This window comes from Delphinapterus leucas, chromosome 14, assembly GCF_059928025.1.
Source record: "Delphinapterus leucas isolate spDelLeu-1000000601 "Yukka" chromosome 14, BTC_Dleu_Yukka2, whole genome shotgun sequence".
Classification (NCBI taxonomy): domain Eukaryota; kingdom Metazoa; phylum Chordata; class Mammalia; order Artiodactyla; family Monodontidae; genus Delphinapterus; species Delphinapterus leucas.
In genome coordinates this window covers 35,119,635-35,141,291 of record NC_143142.1, presented here as the reverse complement: position 1 = coordinate 35,141,291, position 21,657 = coordinate 35,119,635, and the positions used below count along the sequence as shown (strand labels likewise).

The 21,657-nt window shown below is 35.8% G+C and overlaps 1 protein-coding gene, 1 long non-coding RNA gene and 1 pseudogene across 5 annotated transcripts in view; 2 read left to right on the top strand and 1 right to left on the bottom strand.

Annotated features, from left to right (window-relative positions):
* Nucleotides 1–21,657, top strand: part of SMCHD1 (structural maintenance of chromosomes flexible hinge domain containing 1) — a 128,968-nt gene that overhangs the window by 86,472 nt on the left and 20,839 nt on the right. For 3 of the 4 annotated variants that reach the window (XM_022551508.2, XM_089894948.1, XM_089894949.1), the window contains 10 exons: nucleotides 4,675–4,762; nucleotides 5,389–5,520; nucleotides 6,421–6,570; nucleotides 12,969–13,095; nucleotides 13,265–13,384; nucleotides 14,364–14,449; nucleotides 15,081–15,203; nucleotides 16,673–16,863; nucleotides 18,660–18,769; nucleotides 19,158–19,228. In XM_022551508.2, the coding sequence (XP_022407216.1) occupies nucleotides 4,675–4,762; nucleotides 5,389–5,520; nucleotides 6,421–6,570; nucleotides 12,969–13,095; nucleotides 13,265–13,384; nucleotides 14,364–14,449; nucleotides 15,081–15,203; nucleotides 16,673–16,863; nucleotides 18,660–18,769; nucleotides 19,158–19,228 (1,198 nt within the window). Of the gene's footprint in view, nucleotides 1–4,674; nucleotides 4,763–5,388; nucleotides 5,521–6,420; nucleotides 6,571–7,283; nucleotides 8,196–12,968; nucleotides 13,096–13,264; nucleotides 13,385–14,363; nucleotides 14,450–15,080; nucleotides 15,204–16,672; nucleotides 16,864–18,659; nucleotides 18,770–19,157; nucleotides 19,229–21,657 lie in introns of those variants that run through there. The other variant, XM_089894951.1, reaches the window with a different exon arrangement.
* Nucleotides 1–21,657, bottom strand: part of LOC115804094 (uncharacterized) — a 107,225-nt gene that overhangs the window by 79,978 nt on the left and 5,590 nt on the right. The gene's annotated exons all lie outside the window — the stretch shown is intronic.
* Nucleotides 9,749–10,340, top strand: LOC111163068 (essential MCU regulator, mitochondrial pseudogene; annotated as a pseudogene).

Sequence of the window (21,657 nt, the reverse complement as noted above, 5' to 3'; positions counted from 1 at the left end):
ATATAGAAAGCAAAAGGTACAAGTATAGATATAAATCATTGTTACAGTAATACCAGCATTTACAATTACCTGTGTATTTACCTTTGTTGAGGTATTTATTTTTCCATGTGGCTTCAAGTTACTGTCTATTGTTCTTTCATTTTACCTTGTAGGACTCCCATGAACATTTCTTCCGGGCCAGGTGTAGTGGTAATGAACTCCCTTAGCTTTTGTTTATCTGAGAATGTCGCTGCACTGTGTGGCATGCAGGATCTTATTAGTTCCCTGACCAGGGATTGAACCCGTGCCCCCTGCAGTGGAGGTGCAGAGTCCTAACCACTGGACTGCAGGGAATTCCTATCTGAGAATGTCTTAATTTCTCCCTCACTTTTGAGAAACAGTTGCTGGATGTAGGATTCTTGTTTGACAGTTTCTTTCTTTTAGCACTTTGAAAACATTGGCCCACTGCCTCTGGCTTCCAAACTTACTGATGAGAAATCCCATCATCTTATTGAGGATCCCTTGTATGTAATGATTTGCTCTTCTCTCGCTGCTCTTAATATTCTCTTTTTCTTTGTCCTTTGAAAGTTTGTAATAATGTGTCTTGGTGTGGGTCTCTGAGTTTATCTTACTTGGAATTCCTTGAGCATCTTGGATACTTATATTCATGTCTTTCATCAAACTAGGGAAGTTTCCAGCCATTCTTCAAACATGGTCTCTGCCCCCCTTTCCCTCTTTTCTCCTTGAACTCCCACAATGTGTATGTTGGTCCACTTGATAGCATCTCAGGTCCCTTAGGCTCTGTTCACTTTCCTTCAATCATTTTTCTTTCTGTTCCTCAGACTCTCATTTCCACTGTTTTATCTTCAAGTTTGCTAATTCTTCTACCTTCTCAAATCTGCCTTTGAATACCTGTAGTGAAATTTTCACTTCAGTTACTGTACTTTTCAGCTGCAGAATTTGTTTTTGGTTTCCTTTTAAAAGTTTTCTCTCTATTGATAAAGCCTGCGTGCAGCAACAAAGACCCAATGCAGCCAAAAAATAATAATAATGATAATTTTTAATTAAAAAGTTTAGCTATTACGTATTTCAAAAATGCTTGCCTTTTTTTAAAATTAGTTAATTTATTTTGGGGGGTCTTCGTTGCCATGTGCAGGCTTTCTCTAGTTGCGGCTTGCAGGGGCTACTCTTCGTCACGGGGCGTGGGCTTCTCATCGTGGTGACTTCTCTTGTGGAGTATGGGCTCTAGGCCTGTGGGCTTCAGTAGTTGTGGCACGCGGGCTCAGTAGTTGTGGCTGATGGGCTCTAGAGCACAGGCTCAGTAGTTGTGGCACACAGGCTTAGTTGCTCCGTGGCACGTGGGATCTCCCCGGACCAAGGATCGAACCCGTGTCCCCTGCATTGGCAGGCGGATTCTTAACCACTACACCACCAGGGAAGTCCAATGCTTGCTTTTTTTTTTTTTTAGAGAGAGAGATTATTTTATTTTGAAAATACAGCATAATTTACTTACCTATTCACATATTTTGGGCTAATTAGATTATTTCCATTTTCATTATTATAAATAACATTGAAATCAACATCTATAAACAACCCTTTTTAGTTCCTTAAGCTAGATCGTTTCCTTAATTTCTCTTTCAGATTTTTCATCATTAGTGTGTAGGAATGCAAGAGATTTCTGTGCATTAATTTTGTATCCTGCTACTTTACCAACTTCATTGATTAGCTCTAGTAGTTCTCTGGTAGCATCTTTAGGATTCTCTATGTATAGTATCATGTCATCTGCAAATAGTGACAGTTTTACTTCTTCTTTTCCGATATGGATTCGTTTTATTTCTTTTTCTTCTCTGATTGCTGTGGCTAAAACTTCCTAAACTATGTTGAATAATAGTGGTGAGAGTGGGCAACCTTGTCTTGTTCCTGATCTTATTGGAAATGGTTTCAGTTTTTCACCATTGAGAACGATCCAGTGCTTGCTTTTTGAGTCTATATCTTACTGTTTTTTATTGATCCAACTATTCTTTGTTTCTTTCTTTTTTAAAAAAAAATTTGTTTTTATTTTCATTTTCTTTTCCTCATTAACTTGGTAGTTATTTTTTTACAATTTTCTAAGTGATTCTGTTTATTTTTTAAATTAATTAATTTAGGGATTACAACATGCATAGTTGACATATCAGTGTCTAAATGGCAATTTACATTTTGTACCCTCTTTTTGGTCAGTGCATGAATCTTAGAACACTTAAGTTCCATTTTTCTCTCTCCCAACTTAACATGCCTTTGTTGTTGTGTATATTAAATCTTTCATGGCATTATTATTTTATATAATCAGTGTTCATTTAGACTTTAATTCATTTATCCTTTCTGTTAATCTTCAACTCAGGGCTTCCATCTGGGATCATTTTTCATCTGAGGAAGTTCCTTTAATATTTTCGAGTGCACAGCTGCTGGTGACAAATTATCTAATTTTTACCTAAAAATATATTCCATCTTCATGCTTGAAAGCTATTTTTCTGGACATGATTTTCTAGGTTGGCCGTTTCTTTCTTGCAGTACTTTCAAGCCATCCTTCACTGTCCCATCATTTCTGTTTAGAAGTTAACGATCAGTCTTAACTGTTTTTGAAGTTATCATTTACCCTCCTTTTTGGTTGCTTTGAATTTTGTTTTCAGCAGTTTTACTGTGATGTGCCTATGTTTGGATTTTTTTAAAGTTATCCTGTTTGGTTTTCATAGACTTTGATTTTGTGGTCTTTGTTCAGTTTTTTTAAATTGTCAGCCATTATTTCATCAAATACTGCTTCTGCCTCATTCTTTCCCTCTTCTCCTCCTTACACTCTTATTTACATGCACTTAGTCCTTATAGTATTCTCTCTCACCCTCTTTTCTCTATTTGCCATATTTTTGTCTTTCTTCATTCTAGATACTTTCTTCTCAGCTACCTTCAATTAACTAATCTCTCTCTGTTCAGTGGTATCTAATTGCTATTAAATTCATCTTTGAATTATCAATTTCTGTTTGGTATTTTTAGTTTTTTTTTAAAGGTCCAGTTCTCTGTTGGAATTTTCAGTCTTGTCTTTTATTACCTTGAGCAGTAATCAGAGTTTATTGAAATCTGTCTGGAGTTTGTTTTGGTCTGTTTTGATTGTCTCTTGTTTCTGTTGGCTTTCATTCTGATTCTCTTGCCTCTTCATGTATCTATTTTATTTTACCATACTTTTTATTTATGCATATTTATAGAAATAATTTGAAGTCTAAGATATTCTCTTTCTCTAGATGGAGTTTACATTTGCTTCTGTCTGTTGTCTGGGATAGACACTAGCAGTCTATTATCATTTTGGTCCATTTTCAGAGATTGAGATAATTCTAAGCTCAGTTGCTTTTCCTTTGGGAGACTGTCTGCCTTAGGTCCACCTCTACTCCTAGGATATTCTCCCAGGAGTCAAGCAACCTTAAATATGAAACTGACTTCCCAGGGTCTCCGTGCTCTCTTGTATCCTGCTGAGTCACTTTTTTCACTTTTGCTTATTATCTCTTAAACATTTTCAAGCAGATGTCTTTTTTAATATGGTTACCTTCATCCAGAAGTGTTGGTCTGCCATTTGGGAGCAGAAGTCTTGTTTCATTCTTACTGGAACTCTATTAGGAATTATCCTCAGAGAAAAACACAACCTAGAGAAAGGTTACATAATTTTCTCCAAGGTTGTGTGTATGTTATAGTGCAGAATTTCAATTCAGATGTGTGTTCACAGCCTTTGTTTACTACATTATGCCAATATTTTGAGAATATGAATGACATGGCAGAGCCAACTTAGAGGTCATGAACCACATTGCACGTATCAGACAAGGTATACTGTCTGATAGACTGTCGTTTATATATTCATTGTGTTTGTGACCAAAATAGTCTAGTAAGTCTACCTCTTACTAGGTACTGAGTTCTTTATTGATAATTAAATCACAATAAATATATTCTATATATATATATATATATATATGTATATATATATATAGTTATATATTTAGAATATATAAATGGAAAACAAAGCAACATAAAAAGATCAGCTGGGGGCTTCCCTGGTGGCGTAGTGGTTGAGAGTCCGCCTGCCAGTGCAGGGGACATGGGTTTGTGCACCGGTCCGGGAGGATGCCACGTGCCGCGGAGCAGCTGGGCCTGTGAGCCATGGCCGCTGGGCCTGCGCGTCCGGAGCCTGTGCTCCGCGGCGGGAGAGGCCACAAGAGTGAGAGGCCCATGTACCGCAAAAAAAAAAAAAAAAAAAAAGATCAGCTGGATAATCTATAAATTCACAATATAAAACTGAGTAGTAGGAAATTCACAATATAAAACTGAGTAGGAAATTCACAATATAAAACTGAGTAGAAATGAAGCAAAATTCAGTTGATATATAATTCAGCATTTTTTGTGTTTACTTTGTCAACTTTGTATTCCTATTCTTTCATTTTTTGCCACACCCAGAGTTTGTGTTCTAGATGTTTTGTGATGGAATGTCCAGGTAAAAGGGATCTGGAATTAAGCCTGATATTGCAGGAAATATTTGGTGAATGAAGGTGAATGTAGTAATAGTAACTCTCCTCTTACTCATTTACTTTTTGTGGAAGGAAAAGAAATGTTAATGTTTTGAATTTCTTCCCCTTTTATTTAAAAGGTTTCAGTGATCTTGTCTCTTTCTTTTTAACTTAGGGATAAAGCAATTCCTAACAAAGTGGGGACATATTGTATCCAGTTTGGTTTTATGATGGATAAAGCAAATATCCTTAACAGTGAGCAGGTTTGTTTATTCTTTTTATGCATGGCAGTTAGCTTTAGTTAGCTTCACATTTTCTTGCTTCGTTGAGGAGTGTGTTGTTTTGTTTACAAGTGGGTTAATTATTGGTTGAAAGGTATAAATAATGCCATCTTCAGGAATTTTAGCATAGTACATACTTAAATTATGTTGATTAAATTTGACCGGATGCAGAAGTTACTTTTCCATCCCTCTTTATATCGAGGACTCAGTTAGTAAACATTTTAATCTATATCATGGCAAGGTGGCTCCTATCAATTGTACATGAAAATGTTTCAGTTAATAACATTTCAGGTACTAGGATTCTAGATAATGAAGTTTAAGGTAGTTTAACATACATTATCTTCATTATTGTTACTGCACTAAATTTTTTTAAATTACATATGTTTTTAAGTGTTTCTAAATTTGTTTTTAGATGGTAAACATTCAAAAATTAATCTGATATGCCTTTTATCCTCAATTTTTACAAGTTGATTAGTTTTAAGAATTTAATGGAAATACATTTTAGAAGGTAATCTTTCATTTCATTTAGTATATGCTCTCTATTTCTTCTCTTCATCTTTAATACTAAGCCATTAATGTATTGTTAATCAGAATGCTTCTTTTGTTAGATTATAGTGGATGTTCTACCTAATCAACCTGTGAAGTTAGTTCCTGAAATTCAGCCAGCTACACCAGCTGTTTCAAATGTTCGCTCAGTTGCCAGTAGGACCTTGGTCAAAGATTTATATCTTCGTATCACGGTAATGTTTATTTACTTCCAAATTACAAAGGGTAACAAGAAAAATTATTCCTAGTTTTAGGGTGCAAGATAGTTATTATAGAATCATATCTGGATTATTCAGTTTAAGTTTATAGGAAAACTTTGTGCAGATGAATGAAATACTTATCAATATCTTTATACTTGAATACAAATAGAGAATGTTTAACATTATACATAAAATCCAGATATACTAAGTAGAAATTACTCAAAAATGCAGAAATCTGCCTACCTTTCCTAATACATCTTTAATCCACTATTTTATGTATGCATTATGAATGTGTGAAGTAAGTTGATTCTTCAGTGTCCGTTTTACTGAGGGGCAGGAAGTAGTTAAAGTATTTATTTTGAAGAGATCTGCTCTCATGGCTGATCATAATGAGCTCCTCAAAGCTTCCAGTTACCCAGAGGGTAAGCAGCAATAGTGCTGCTAAGAATATTAACAAAAACATGTAAGACACACTAGTGGCCCTTCATTTTTATGAAAAGTTTGGCTGATAGAGTACTTAACTCCTTCAGTGTATTTTCTTGTTTTAGACACATGAGTCGTTCTTAAACTGGTCTTCCCTAGATCACATATAGATGCTGAAGGTATAGTACATAGCTAATTTTTAAATGGGAGTCCTTTTAATAGAGTTGGGAGCCACTGTATTAGATGGAAGCTATTGTGTTAGATGGTTCTTTTATGGTTTCTGGGATTATTTCCTGCCTGTGGAGCACTTGCTCTGAGAACTGAATTTTGTGTTTGGAGTAAGAAGGATCAGAATGATTTAATATTTGGGGCTTTATAAATAGGTCATATTTCTGATTTGCCCATGCCCTTCTCTGGGTTTAATCTTTTTCTACTTCTTCTAATTAGTTACTTTTTGTTATTTGCTTTAAGGATGACTACAACAATCATACTGGAATTGATTTGGTTGGCACTGTAATGGCTACCATCAAAGGCTCTAATGAGGAAGATGACACCCCACTCTTTATTGGGAAAGTTAGAACACTTGAATTTCCCTTTGTGAAAGGTTCAGCTGAAATCACGGTAATATTTTTGTCTTCCGGTAGATAAGGTTTCCATATTTAATGTTTTAAACCACAGTATTACAATACCTGTTCTTTTGTATGTATAGCTATGAAGATGTTCTAATTATAACATTAAATTGGAAAGTCAGCTAAAATATTTTGAGATTTTGCTCTAAGCTATTACACAGTGAACCCATGATCATTGTTACTATTAGAAAGACCCTCTTTTCCCCTGTGGATGACTGTTTTCTGTTACTGGAGTGATTTTAACTTCAGTGACAATTTGATATTCATGTTTCATTGAAAAGCTACCATTCTGTGGCTAGAAATAGAATCAAACAGAGCCCAGGTAAAATGTACATGTACCTAGGAAAGTTTAGTAAAGCCAGCTAACCTTTGTTATTCATTTTTTTTCCAAAATGGAAATAGTTTTACTTCTATAAAAAATACACAGTGCAAGAACATCAAAAATAATCACTATATCATCACCCTTCAGAGATATTGATGATTAGCAATTCAGTGTATAACCTTCCACACTTTTCTGTGTATACACTGACACTGCATGGATGTGTTCTGTGAGTATGATTTATATAGACATGGAGGAGGGTATAAAATTTCATTAATATAATAGAACTCTGCTTTCATGAAAATCTTATTTATTTATTTATTTATTTTTATTTTTTCGGTACATGGGCCTCTCACTGTTGTGGCCTCTCCCGTTGCGGAGCGCAGGCTCAGCGGCCGTGGCTCACGGGCCCAGCTGCTCTGCGGCCTGTGGGATCCTCCCGGACCGGGGCACGAACCCGTGTCCCCTGCATCGGCAGGCGGACTCTCAACCACTGCGCCACCAGGGAAGCCCGAAAATCTTTTCTCATTTAACACATCCTTGATACATTTCTTTACCAGGAAGTATAAACCTACATCATTGTATTGATGATCATAATTTATTTGATCAATCCTAAGTGAAAATTTAGTTTCTTTGCAAAGTTTTATCAACAGTGCTTCCATCAGCTTTCTTCTCTGTATATCCTTTGCACAAATCTGTTTCCTTAAGAAATTGCTAGAAATAGAATTGGAGATAGGGAGTGTACATTTTTAGCCTTTTGGTAGTTATTGCCAATTGCCTTTCAGTTTATATTCCCACCAGAAATACGTGTACATTCTCATATTACCAATCCTGAATAGAATGGTTTTTAAAATTCAACCACTCTTCCTATTGTTAAGTATTTTCTTTGTTACTAGGAAGGTTTGAACATTTTTCCTGGTTTTGACCTTTGTAGGATTGTCCCTTAACTTTTTTTTTAACATTTTTATTGGAGTATAATTGCTTTATATCCCTTAACTCTTTTTCTTCTGGGAGAGTCATCATTTTCTTCTTAATTTTATATTAAAGATGTTAATGCTCTTTTGTGTATAAGTAGCTTTTTCCTGAGTTTGTCTTTTAGATTTTAGCTTTGTTTATATTAGGGCCAGAGGAAGGGTTGTATTCACAGTGATAGCTCTTGTATTCTTAGGCCTTTAATTTTTTTATTGGTCTTGATTTTATTTTTATCTTTTTTTAAAATTTATTAACTAAATTTTTGGGTATTGTTTATTGAATAATTCTTTCTGTACCATTAAATACGAAATTTCACCTTTTCTGTATTTTTTTGTTGGTGGTGGTGTTTATCTTTTTATCTAATCCAGGGCTAAAATCACATTGTTTTAGCAATATTAGGCTTACAATTGGGGAGACTGCCAGCTTGTACCTGGTCTAAAGTTCAACTTGTTGGTTGGTCTGGCAGTCACCGAACATTACAGCATTTCCATTTTAATTAGTTCTCAACATTTTAAAAAATTCTGGAGTTTTCACAAAGAGATTTGCATTCCTGATTTATTCGGAGAATTCTAAAGACTTGGCAGTATGGGGCCAAGCAGCAGGATTTTCCAGTCAGCTGCAACCATGATACTTCTTTTCATCTCTTGACATTGAGAGCAAGTGTCAGTTGCTACTTATATTTACACTTGTTCTCTTATTTTTATAGTGGATGGTAAAGTGAAATTTTCTTGTACCCTAACAAAAATTAGGTAATGAAAACCACAGGTTGAAAAACAAAGAAGGGTGGGGAAGACATGTTGAACATGCAGAGTCGGTTTGTATTGGAAGAACACACGTAGTCCACTACCTATATCCTGGTTACCTCTGTCCTATTTCCTTGGCCCCGCCACGGGCATTTGAAATTACTTACCCTGCTGTACACATTTCTGAGGCTTGCCCCACAGCTGCATATGGAATCACAGCTTCATGTCATGCATATGAATTTCCACTAGAGGTTCCTAATATCACACTGAATAAGCAGAAATCTCTCAGTTCCTACTTGGCTCCTGAGCCATATATTAATTAAGTAGGTCTGGGGCAGGGCTGAGGAATCTGGTTTCTGCAGGTGATTCTTATCATTAGGGATGTTTGGGAAACACTGGTATAAAACACAATCATTTGTAAATGTTCCCTGTTTGCTTAAAAAGAACTTGTACTGCTTTCTTTAAAGTTTTAATCTAAATTTATAATTATTCAAGTTTGTTAATTGTGTTATTCAAATTCTTTATATTATTTGCCTACTTGATCTGGGAATTTCTGAAAGCGGTGTCTGAGTTTTATTCTGCTATATATTTATCCTTTTCTCATATTCCAAATTGCCATTTGTGTATGGATGCAGTTTTGGACTCCTCAGTTCTCTTCAGTTCTGTTATTCCATGTATCTTGGTAAACTGTACATCACAGATTACAAGCTATAAAACTTTGAGATAGGAAAGGCCTCCTTAAACAGGACATAAAGGAAAAGATTTTATATTTAACTATATATATAAATAGAGGATTAATAATATTAATATATTGGTATAACAATATATTAGTACAGTATATTGAACATATTTTTAAAACATCCTAAAGAACTTCCTGCAAATCAATGAGAAAAAAGACAATCTAGTAGAAAAATAAATGACCAAAGAACAGAAGCAGGTAGTTAATGGAAGAGAAGGTATAAATGACTAATAAACAGGAAGCATGACCTCAGTACTAATCAGGGAAATGCTACTTAAAACAATAATGACTGGTTGTTTTTAATACATCGTTTTAGAAGAAAGAAATACTTGATTAATAGTAAGTGTTGGCTTCCCGAGGGCGGCACGGGGGCCGGGTGGTGGGGTGCAGGTGCCCAGACGAGGGGGGGGGAGCTGGGAGATGGCGTCCGGAGCGGGTCGCTGGCTGGCGTTGGCACCCGTCGGACCTGGGGCTTTCCGGAGCGGGCTGAGCCTGGGGAAAGGTGGCGATGTCTCCGCCGGACGGGGCGGCTTAGTTCGGAGTCTGGTACCATCGAGGTCAGTCATCGTTACTCGCAGCGGCGCCATTTTGCCCAAACCGGTGAAAATGTCCTTCGGCCTTCTCCGTGTGTTCTCCATTGTGATCCCCTTTCTCGATGTCGGGACGCTAATTAGCAAGAACTTTGCTGCTCTAGTTGAGGAGCATGACATTTTTGTTCCAGAGGAGGAGGATGATGACGACTAATAGGGCGTGGAGAAGTATAGAAAGGAGAAAGCCCTCACTTAAGAAATGGTGATGCTCGCAGCCTCTCCTCCTTCCCTATCAGCAGATGGGCCCAGGGAAAGCCCTCAGCCTCCCAACCCCAGTGAAGCCTCCTGCATGGTCTGTGACCATAGCTCAGATCCCCAGGCTCCGGGAGGTTCCTGGAGATGTGCTATCCACTGAGCATAATCAAATTGTGAATAAACATAATAAACATCAGCTCTGTATGACTGAGTGATGGCTGAACTTTCTCAATACAAGTAGGCTCTAGTTGCAGTTTCTTCACCCTGCTGTCCTATCTCTATCAGCTGAACAAATAGGTCTTTGATTTACAACGCAGGGCCTCCAGGCCCCTATGGATCCACAAGGTAATCATGGGGACCTGGGACCAATCTTCCTTATTTACAAAAGCCCAACGGCTGCATAGGCTAATTAAAGGCTCAGCTTTTGTGCTGAGTAACACTGGCTAGTTATCCCACGCAGTCAGAAGAAGCTTTGATTGTTTAAAACTCCTTGAGAAATACCACTTTTTAGAATTCTTTCAAAACTTGGATTCCTTAGATGAAAAAATAATAAAGGGCAAGAGAAAACCAAATACTGTATGCTAACACATATATATGGACTCTAAAAATTAAAAAAAAATGGTCATGAAGAACCTAGGGGCAAGACGGGAATAAAGACACAGACCTACTAGAGAATAGACTTGAGGATACGGGGAGAGGGAAGGGTAAGCTGGGACAAAGAGAGTGGCATGGACATATATACACTACCAAACGTAAAATAGATAGCCAGTGGGAAGCGGCCGCATAGCACAGGGAGATCAGCTCGGTGCTTTGTGACCACCTAGAGGGGTGGGATAGGGAGGGTGGGAGGGAAACGCAAGAGGGAGGAGATATGGGGATATATGTTTATGTATAGTTGATTCACTTTGTTATACAGCAGAAGCTAACACACCATTGTAAAGCAATTATACTCCAATAAAGATGTTAAAAACAACAACAACAACAAAAAAAAAATAGTGTTGGCCAGGCATCAGGGGAACTGGATATTCTTATACACTGATGGTGAGAGGATAAATTGATGGAGCCTTTTTGAAGGGAAATTTGATACTACGTATTAAAATAAACTTTTAATAAGTCACTATAGGGACTTCCCTGGTGGTTCAGTAGTTAAGAATCCACCTGCCAATGCAGGGGACACAGGTTCGATCCCTGGTCTGGGAAGATCCCACATGCTGCCGAGCAACTAAGCCCGTGCACCACAGCTACTGAGCCTGCACTCTAGAGCCCCAGGAGCCACAACTACTGAGCACGTGTGCCACAACTACTGAAGCCCACGCGCCTAGAGCCCGTGCTCTGCAACAAGAGAAGCCACCGCGATGAGAAGCCCACGCACCGCAAAGAAGAGTAGTCCCCACTCACTTCAACTAGAGAAAACCCGTACACAGCAATGAAGAACCAACACAGCCATAGATAGATAGATAGATAAATTTATGGGGGAGGGCTTCCCTGGTGGCACAGTGGTTGAGAGTCCGCCTGCCGATGCAGGGGACACGGGTTTGTGCCCCGGTCCGGGAGGATCCCACATGCCACAGAGCGGCTGGGCCCGTGAGCCATGGCCGCTGAGCCTGTGCATCCAGAGCCTGTGCTCTGCAACGGGAGAGGCCACAGCAGTGAGAGGCCTGCGTACCGCAAAAAAAACCCCAAAAATTTATGGGGGAAAAAGTCATTATATTTCTCTATTCTGGAGAATACACCAAGAAGTACTGAAAGCTACTTTCTTTGTTGTATTATAAATAATAGCTAAAAATTTTTAAATGAAATGTTCATCACCCAGTGAAAGGATATTATAGTGTATTGTATCTATATTATGCACAAATGTAAAAAATTGGTATTTAAACATTCACTTGAATTGATTGACAGATTAAAATGAGTGCTGAAAGCAAATTGCTACAGTATAAAGTATGTTATTTTTGAAGTGCAAACAGTTTTATTTTTGTGTTTATATTCATGTAAATACATTGAAAACAGCTTTCAGAAACTAAGTGGTGGGATTGCGGATTGGTTTAATGATGGACTTATAATTTTATTATTTCGTGGATTGTTTTACAGTGTTCTATCAATTTAGATTTTTTAAAATTTTATATCTGAATTTTATTGTGGTCTAAAAAAACAAAACAACTAGTACCTATTGTTTCCTTGTAAGACTGAAAAAGTTATTTAGGATATAAATATATTGCATTATTTACTAGTTATATGTTATGGTCTCAAAGTATATCAGAAGTGTGTGTGTGTGCTCATTAATGAAGAAAAATACATTAAAAAAGACAAAAGACAAATCTTTAGAGCTTTTCAGGACCCTTTGTTTGGTCACCTGGGACTGGTGGGTCTACTTCCATGGTAACAGCTGTAACTTAAACTCAGCATTGGGCTTTGTGCATTTCTTTGTGATTATTTTTATAACTCATACCGTCAGCTGTTTCACACTGCTTGAACTTAGAGGTTGGAATCAGGAAGATATTTCTAGTCAGGATATAAGTGGCCATTGATATTTCTGGCCTGGAAAGATACTTTTTCTTATAGTTTTCCATTGTATATAATTTTTGCATAAGCTATTTATTGATAAGATAATTTGACTTTCAAACCAATAAGAAAAGGTAAAGAGTTCTATGTCTTGGATGGTGCTGCTGTTTTAATGAATGCTTAATGAATCTCACAGGTCAGTCAATTTTGCCTTTTGCCTTTAAAATTTACCACTTAACTTGAAAACAGAGTACAATGAGATATATAACATTTATACATTTACAAATACCTTTTTAAATCTCGTTTTTCCTTACTGTTTTTTTCTTTATACAGAGTCTAGTTCTGGCAGAAAATAGTCCTGGAAGGGATAGCACTGAGTATTTTATTGTGTTTGAGCCTCAGCTACCAGGTTTATCAAGAACATTAGAACCATATATCCTACCATTTATGTTTTACAATGGTAAGTTTCTAGGAAAATAGAGGATAAACTCGTACGTTTGTGGTACTTTATATAACTTTGTTTTGCTCTCCATTAACATGGTGCTTACTAGTTACCTAATCATGTTATGACATTTCGGAAAAGTCATAATTTAAAAATTGAAATAAATTGTCTGAATATTTTTTCTTAGATGTTAAGAAGCAGCAACAAATGGCAGCACTTACAAAAGAAAAGGACCAATTATCTAAGTCTATTATAATGTATAGAAGTTTATTTGATGCCAGCAAACAGCTTCTTGATGAGATGAAGTGTAAGTCATTTTGTGTTCAAATGATGCTTTGGGGAATGGTGAGGTAGAAGGTTGAGGCCATGAGACACAAACATTGTCTAATTTCCTGAACTTAGAAGTAAACTGCAGGACACGGCAGAAAGGTGGTAGTGATGGTTTATATTACTCATCATTCGATCTTCTTAAGATGAAGTATTCCTGCATTTTAAATAAGTGTATATCTTGTTTACCTACAAAAATTTGAAACTTCTACTAGAAATCTGAATCTATAGAAATTTAAAGGTTTTGACATAACAGTAATAAGTTTCATATCTAGCTCTAGCATTTAGCAAAAGACATTGGATGACAATATCACTGAAAGAGTGATATGTAATTTAAGTTTTAGTTTGAGCCATGTGACTGTGTGTAGTTCAATTTAAAAATATCTGCAGCAAAAAATATATCTGCAGCAGAGAAATATGTAATTTATTTTTTAATAAATACATGGAACATTTGCTACAGTTTTTAATAATGTTTGTATACTGTTTAAGACAAGGCATTTGCTGAGTTGTGCTCTATTTGTCGGATTTTTTCACAGGTCAAGGATATTTAGAGGATAATAGGAACTAAGAGTAATGAAATAATACACAATTTGTAGCACTGAAAATTTGTTTTTAAAAAGTCCTATTTGTTTCTTAGAATAACCTTATGCAATTATGTATAAATTATGTATAGTCATGTGGATTAGAATTAAATAGCTTTTCCAAGATTACTTGTGGTTTGCAACATATCATACTACCTCCCTTAGCTGCATTAATTTTGTTTTTTATTTTTGTGTATTAGAAATGAACTTTAATTTTAGATTTTAGTTTAATTTAAAATTTCTATAATACTCTTCATTTTTCATTTTAGCATCAATCATTAAAAGGAAAAAAACAAGGGATTGAAAACATTCTTCAAAAACTGTATTTTGGGGGCTGTCACAAATTGATAGTTTTTGTTTGTTTGTTTTTAATTTTAGGCCAAGTTGAAGAAGCAAAATTAAAAGAGGCCCAGTTGCGAAATGAACTAAAAACACACAATATTGACATTCCTACAACACAACAGGTACAGTTTCCAAGTATATGTGAAAGTTTTTTCTTTTTAATTAAATTCTAACCTATAATTTTTTTTTTTTTACCATTCATATTTTATTAGGAATGTTATGTACACTGTTGTTTTGGGGTACTAAGCCATATGTGGATTATAATCTAGTCACTTACTAGACATTAAAATGGGCTAACAATGACGGAGTGCTCTTTTCAAAGAAATTGCAGTTTGTGTTTCTAATCTAATGACACCAGTAAATTAAATTAATAATACACCAACTTGAGAACTTGCATTGAAGAGACCTAAGTGATAATCAGTATATGTGGTGGCAAAGAAAATGATAGAAAGTAACAAAAGACAATAGATTTTTTTAAAGCTTACATTCTTTATGTGTATAACTCATAAGTCCTATTATACGTTATGTATTTCTTAACTAAAAAAAAAGAATCAGTGAGGTTGACTCTTCACATTACTATGATCATATTCTTATAAGAAAGGAATAGCTAGCTGCTTAGTAACTTTTATGTTCTTGAGTTGTAACTATGTTCTCGAGTTGTCTAAATTGTTGGTTTTTCTCTGCTATTTTCTCTGCCTGGTACACGAGTAACTGTAATTGGCCTTGCAGTTAATTTTTCTTTTTAAATTACAGATGCCACACATTGAAGCACTTTTGAAGAAAAAGGTATCAGAACAGGAAGAACTAAAGAAAAAACCCAGAAGATCATGTACTCTTCCAAACTATACTAAAGGCAGTGGAGATGTTTTAGGAAAGGTTTGTGTTTAAGCCTTTTAAGAGGCATTACATTTTATTATCTTGTTTTCTATCTGCTTTGGGTGATCCTAGATCATGGAGCCATGATGATATCGATATTTGGGGATCCCAGGCAGGATAGAGTGGGATTTCATCACACTACTGAGATGGTGTGCAGTTTAAAACCTATGAATTGTTTATTTCTGAAATTTTCATTTAATATTTTCAGACTGCCATTGACTGTGGGTAACTGAAACTGGGGAAAGAGGAACCACAGATAAGGGGGGACTACTGTACAAGAGTAGACATTGTGATGTTCTCATTGCTAGGGCAGGTTTTTGCTACCAGATCAGGTAAGAATAAAGGGTAGATGTGACCATATCAGTGCAATAAATGAGGTTTAGAAATCTGCCACAAAATTTCAACCTTGTTGGACTTTGAGCAAGCTTGTGACTAAAATACAGTGGGTCCTCTGTATCCACAGGTTCTGCATCCTCAGATGCAACCAACTGCAGATGGAAAATATTTGGGGAAAAATTCCAGAAAGTCCAAAAACTAAAACTTGAGTTTGTCATATGTTGGCAACTATTTACATAACGTTTACATTGTATTAGGTATTATAAGTAATTTAGAAATTATTTAAAGTGTACAAGATGGTATATGCAGATACTATGACATTTTATATAAAGGGTTTAAGTATCCACAGATTTTAGTATCTGAGGCGGTTCCTGGAACCAGTCCCCTATGGATACTGATGGACTTGCTATACAGTTGACCCTTAAACAACATGGGTTTGAACTGTGAGGGTCAACTTATACACAGCTTTTTTTTTTAATTGAATACCGACTACAGTACTGCCTAACGGTTGAATCCTCGGATGTGAAACTGTGGGTATGGAGGACCGACTGTGAAGTTATATGCAGATTTTCGACTGCTTGGAGGGTCAGTGGCCCTAACCTCCACGTTGTTCAAGGGTCAACTGTATTTGTAAATAGGAGAGTGACTGTTAATTCTAAGCTCTAAAGTGTTTATATAAGCAGAAGAAATGATTCTTATCTGTGATGTTTAGATTTGTTTTCTGAAAAGTCATCTGAGTAAAAGATCTGCTTAGAAGGATATAGTATATAACTATATTTAGGTTTAAGTGTATTTTATGATTACTTTATCAGTTGACACACCCCAATAGTAGAGATATTAAATGTGGGGAAAAAATACATCACCTAGCTGATAATATTCCAAATATTTTTATTTGGTTACTTGCAAAATTTACTGTAGTTTAATCTATGGAACAGTTTTTTAAAATTTAATAGCAGAAGAGACAGTTTAATATGTTTAAGCCAGTAAGCTTTTACAGTTTGAGATTTTTTTGTTAATTTATGTGAGTGTTTCAAAAAAAGTGTTTTTGCTTTAGACTTGGGCTTTTAAAATATTTAATGTCAAATTTATATATATTTAAAACTTTTTTACTTGATTTTTAAAATGGGTTATAGATTGCACACCTGGCACAAATTGAAGATGATAGAGCCGCAATGGTTATTTCTTGGCATCTGGCAAGTGACATGGACTGTGTGGTCACCCTGACCACTGATGCTGCACGTCGTATCTATGACGAAACCCAAGGTCGTCAGCAGGTGTTGCCCCTTGATTCTATTTATAAGAAGACTCTTCCAGATTGGAAAAGGTTAGAAAAAAGTGAAAGTAATGATTTTTTTTCAGAAATTTCTTTTCTATTTTTTATCAAATCACCGAATTTTAAAATTTCTCTAAAAGATGCTTAAACAGAGAAGTGACTCAAAGTATGTGCATTATTTTTGTCTTCATCACAAATATGATCTTCGTTAAGATCAGTATTGCAGTGTATTTGATCATATATGCTGGCCAAGTTTAATTTGCCAATTAAATGTTATTTGTATGTATGAGAGATACACATACAAACACACAAACCCAAAGCGAATTTTTGGCCTTTGCAACAGGAAGGATGGTAAGATGTCATTATTCTTAACAGAATATGGAACACCTTTATTTGGAGTAAGAGTATAGATACATGTCTTTTGTCCTATTTATGTCGTGTGAAAATAAGCAGCCATCATTTAGGTAGAGAAGGTTTCTCTATTGGAACTGCCATTAGCTAAGTTGAAATATAAGAGACCATCTACTTAGGATGTTACACCTTTTTTTTTTTTTTTTTTTTAAGGATGTTATATCTTTGTTTTAATATAAAGCTGGTTTCTTTAAGTGTTTTCCCATTTACTTTTCAAAGTATGTTTTTAGGAAATAACTGTGCAAACCAATTAGGCATTTTTAATCTAAAATTTAAAATATTTTATATGTTCTCTAATTTTTGGCTATTTTTAAAAATCTACCTTAAAAGACTAAAACAAAATGGTGGTAACAAAACAAAAATGTTAAAATGTATAACAGAGTATTGACCAATAATTTTCTCAGATTCCTAAACAAAGTTTGCAAGGTGTACAGCTGGGTAGGTATGGGGACTTGAAGGAGAATGGAAACTAATGTTAAGAGCTTACCGTGTCATTAAACTAACATTTTATTTCACTTTGTAATCTAAAAATATATTCAGGAAACAGCTGGAATTTGAACTCAAATCTATCTGCTTCTAAAATCTCCTACTCTGCTACCAGTCAGCACCCATTTTAAACAACATGGGAAATCCTATCAAATCATAATGACTGCGTTTATAAGGGTAATAATTTTTGTAAAAGTAATTTTACCTCCAGGAGGTCCTCTCTTTTTTTTCATAATCCCTGAGGACCAAGTTAAGAATTCTTGATTTAGGGAAAGTATGAATCTGGTATTTAAGGCTAATGCTTGCTCTAAAAGCTAGTTATTCTCTCTTTCTGGTATTGTGCCTGTTATTGGGATTGAGTTAACTAGCTCTTAAAGCCACCCCAGCCTCTACTCCTACCTACAAGATTTGGGAAAAGCTACCGTATGTGGAAGGGGAAAGCCCTGACACCCCAGTCAGCCTCCATCTCTTGAATCTCCTTGTTATCCCTGGACTTCAGCTGCTCATTCTGTACAGTGTGTCAGAGGACAGGTGGCCAGAGTACTGGGCTGTTTCCCTCTCGTATGCTCAGTCTTGGGCCTTGCCCCTTCCCCCCGTCTATTCTAGGGCCACTCTCCACATGAGACAGTCATATCATTGGCATCCTCGTTTAGGGCCAGCTTGAGAGGCTGCTTCTCTCCTTTCCTTGTCAAACTAAACAAAGGTTAGTTTATATTGATTTTACAAACTAATTGACAATAGCAGTACAGATAAAACTAAGATATTTTTATATGGTAAATATCGTTTTCATTTCTAAAGGCATAATGGTTAATAATTTAGCAGTATTACCTTGCATAGGGAGTTGATTAAATGATCACAAAAACAATCAGTATATTCATATGTTTTTCATAGTATATATATTTTTTTTGATTAAAAGTTACGTGTTTTGTTTAAATTTTTTTAAAATTCAGACCTCTGCCTCATTACCGAAATGGAAAATTGTATTTTAAACCCATTGGAGATCCTGTCTTTGCCCGAGATTTGTTAACGTTTCCAGATAATGTAGAACATTGTGAAACAGGTAAAGGAAATTATGATGGCTTTTTTTATACAGATGTTAACATTTGTGATCCAGATACATAAATTACTGACTATGGAAAATTATGTTCTTATTTAGTTTATAAGTGATAGTTTTATTAATATTTACTTCTCTCATTTTTCCTGTTAGAGGAAAATATTGAATAAAATTCTTATGTTACTAGCATTATTTCTAATAAAACTTTGTAATATATGTTAAGATTTTTTTAAATATCTCAGTTTTTTAAAAATAAAAGTTTCATGTGCACAATCATTATATTTCAGTTTCTGAGTACACAACAGCATGCTCACCACCAGAAGTTTGTGTTAATATTTTAATATGACCAAAAAAGATGTCATAATTTTAATAATTTGTTAATTGAATTTTTTAGTGTTTGGTATGCTGTTAGGAGACACCATTATTTTGGATAATTTGGATGCTGCTAATCATTATAGAAAAGAGGTATGTGTTTGAATTATTTTTTAATTTGTAGCTCCAATTTTAATGTGTACTTTAAAAATTTAATACATAGCTCTGTATAGAAATAATTTTATTTTAGGTTACATGTGCAAATGACTAAGTAACCTTGTCAAAACCAATTTAAATCCTACAGATTGATAAGCAGCATAAAATTGGGCAAAATATAGGAATGAATTTGCCAAGATGCAAATTAAAATGAGATGTTTATGAAATTGTCCTAAGACTCAAAATCAGTATCTGTTATTGATGGTGGTATTGAAAAAGAGTACACTCAGATAATGTTGTTGGAAATGTAATTTGACGTAGCCCTTGTTTATTAGTTGTTAGGGCTGCTGTAACAAAGCACCACAGACTGGGTAGCTTAAACAGTAGAAATGTTGTCTCACAGTTCTGCAGGCTTAAAACCGAAATTCAAGGTGTGAGAAGGGTCAGTTCTTTCCAGGGCTTATGAGGGGAGGGTCTGTTCCATGCCTTTCTCCTTGGTTTGTAGATAGATGGTCATCTTCTCCCTGTGTCTGTTCGCAGCTATACGTATCTGTGTCCAAATTTCCCTTTTGTATAAGGAAACTACTCGTTGGCTTAGAGCCCACTGTTATGACCTCATTTTAACTTGATTACCTCTATAGAGACCCAGTCTTCAAATAAGGTCACATTTTTGAGGAACTGGGGGTTAGGACATCAACATAGGAATTTTGAGGGACACAATTCGACCCATAATACTTTTGGAGAGCAGTTTGGCAATATAAGTGTTTCTGTTATCTATTGCTACATAACAAGCACTTCAGAAGTTAGTGGCTTTAAACAGTAACAACATATTAGTACTCATTTCTCCGTGGGTTTCTCCCAGTAGTGTTAGCTAGTTGCGCTGAGATGGTGAAAGCTCCAAAATGCCTCACTCAGGTAGCTGGCAGTTGATGTTGGTAGCCATCCGGGATTCAGCTGGAGTTGGCCAGAGGCTCAGCTGGTGCTGTCTCCTGGGGTCATTGTTCTCACCCCCACTCACGGGTGTGTGAGAAAATGCCATGAAGGCTTTTAGAAACCTTTTTCTAGCTAAGAGGATCTGGAAAGTAGTGCCTTAAATCTTTCTGAGGTCTCAACATAGGGGCATCCTTCACTTGATTTTTGACTTTGAGGCCACATTTTACTGGCTGTACCCTGGATTTGATCTTAGCCCTGAGGCTTTCCGTTTCTTTTTCAAGAACATTTTGTTAGCTGAACAGGCTGGGGAGGAAAAACAGTCCAACCCAGCAAGTTCTGGGTTGGAAATATTTCCTTGAAATTATTTTTGAAAATGAATTAGTTCCTACTTAGTTTATCTCCCACCTGTACTGGCTAGTTGATACTGGCTACTGGTTTGGCACTTGGTAGGCTGGCAGACTTAGATATCTCTATGCAAACCTCTCCTTGTGGCTGCTGGGGGCTTTTTCAAATGGCATCTGGGACCTAAGAAGGGAAGTTAGAGCAGTGATGGCAGAAGTTGCAGGTCTCTTAAGTCCCAGCAGTCAGTTCAGAATCTGGCCAGCCCAGACCCACATCGGAGAGTGGAGAGTTTGAAATAGACTCTTTCCTCTCCATGGGAGGGGCAAAGAAGTTGCCGCCATCTTTGTACCATCACAACGTATTAAAATAATTTATCTTACAGACATGCTCCCACAAGTATATAAAGATATGTACAAGGATATTCATTAGATGTAAAGCAATTATATTCCAATAAAGATGTTAAAAAAATATTCATTAGAATATTTAAGAATTTTTAAGACACTTTGGAAGCAGTGTGAAGTCCATCAGTTGGGATTGCACAACTCTACTACAGTAATTTATACAGTAGAGTAGTATGTAGCTGTTAAAAAGACATAAAGCAGATTGATATGTCCTAACAAGGAAGACGTACAAAATATAGTGTTTTGTTGAAAAGTTGCCAAATGATAATATATAAGTTGATGCCCTTTTAAAAATAAGCTTATGTAATATAAACAAGATGGGAGAATATATTGTATACTGTTGTATATATTAAGAAAGATTATCCCTTCTATATTACTTCTAAGTTTTACTTAATGAGAAAAGAAAGGCAATCTACTGTGAAGAAACACCTTTCAGAGGGCTGCTGTAAAGATTGAATAAAATAATAAAATAAGAAATAGAATAAAATTTCAGTAGAGGAATAGTCTCTTAGGATCTGAAATCCAGAGGTCTTTGAATTCTTTGATACAGAAGAAGTATTAAATTTAATAAATATGGTGTTAGGGACTTGGAAATAGCAGGTGATAAACATGTATGTAAACACTATAAGCTTGCAAATTATTATAGCTGAAAGTGAGTAAGGATGCAGTTACTTAAGAGAAAACAGAGGTCAGTTTAAAATATGATCCAGTACGGGCTTCCCTGGTGGCGCAGTGGTTGAGAGTCCACCT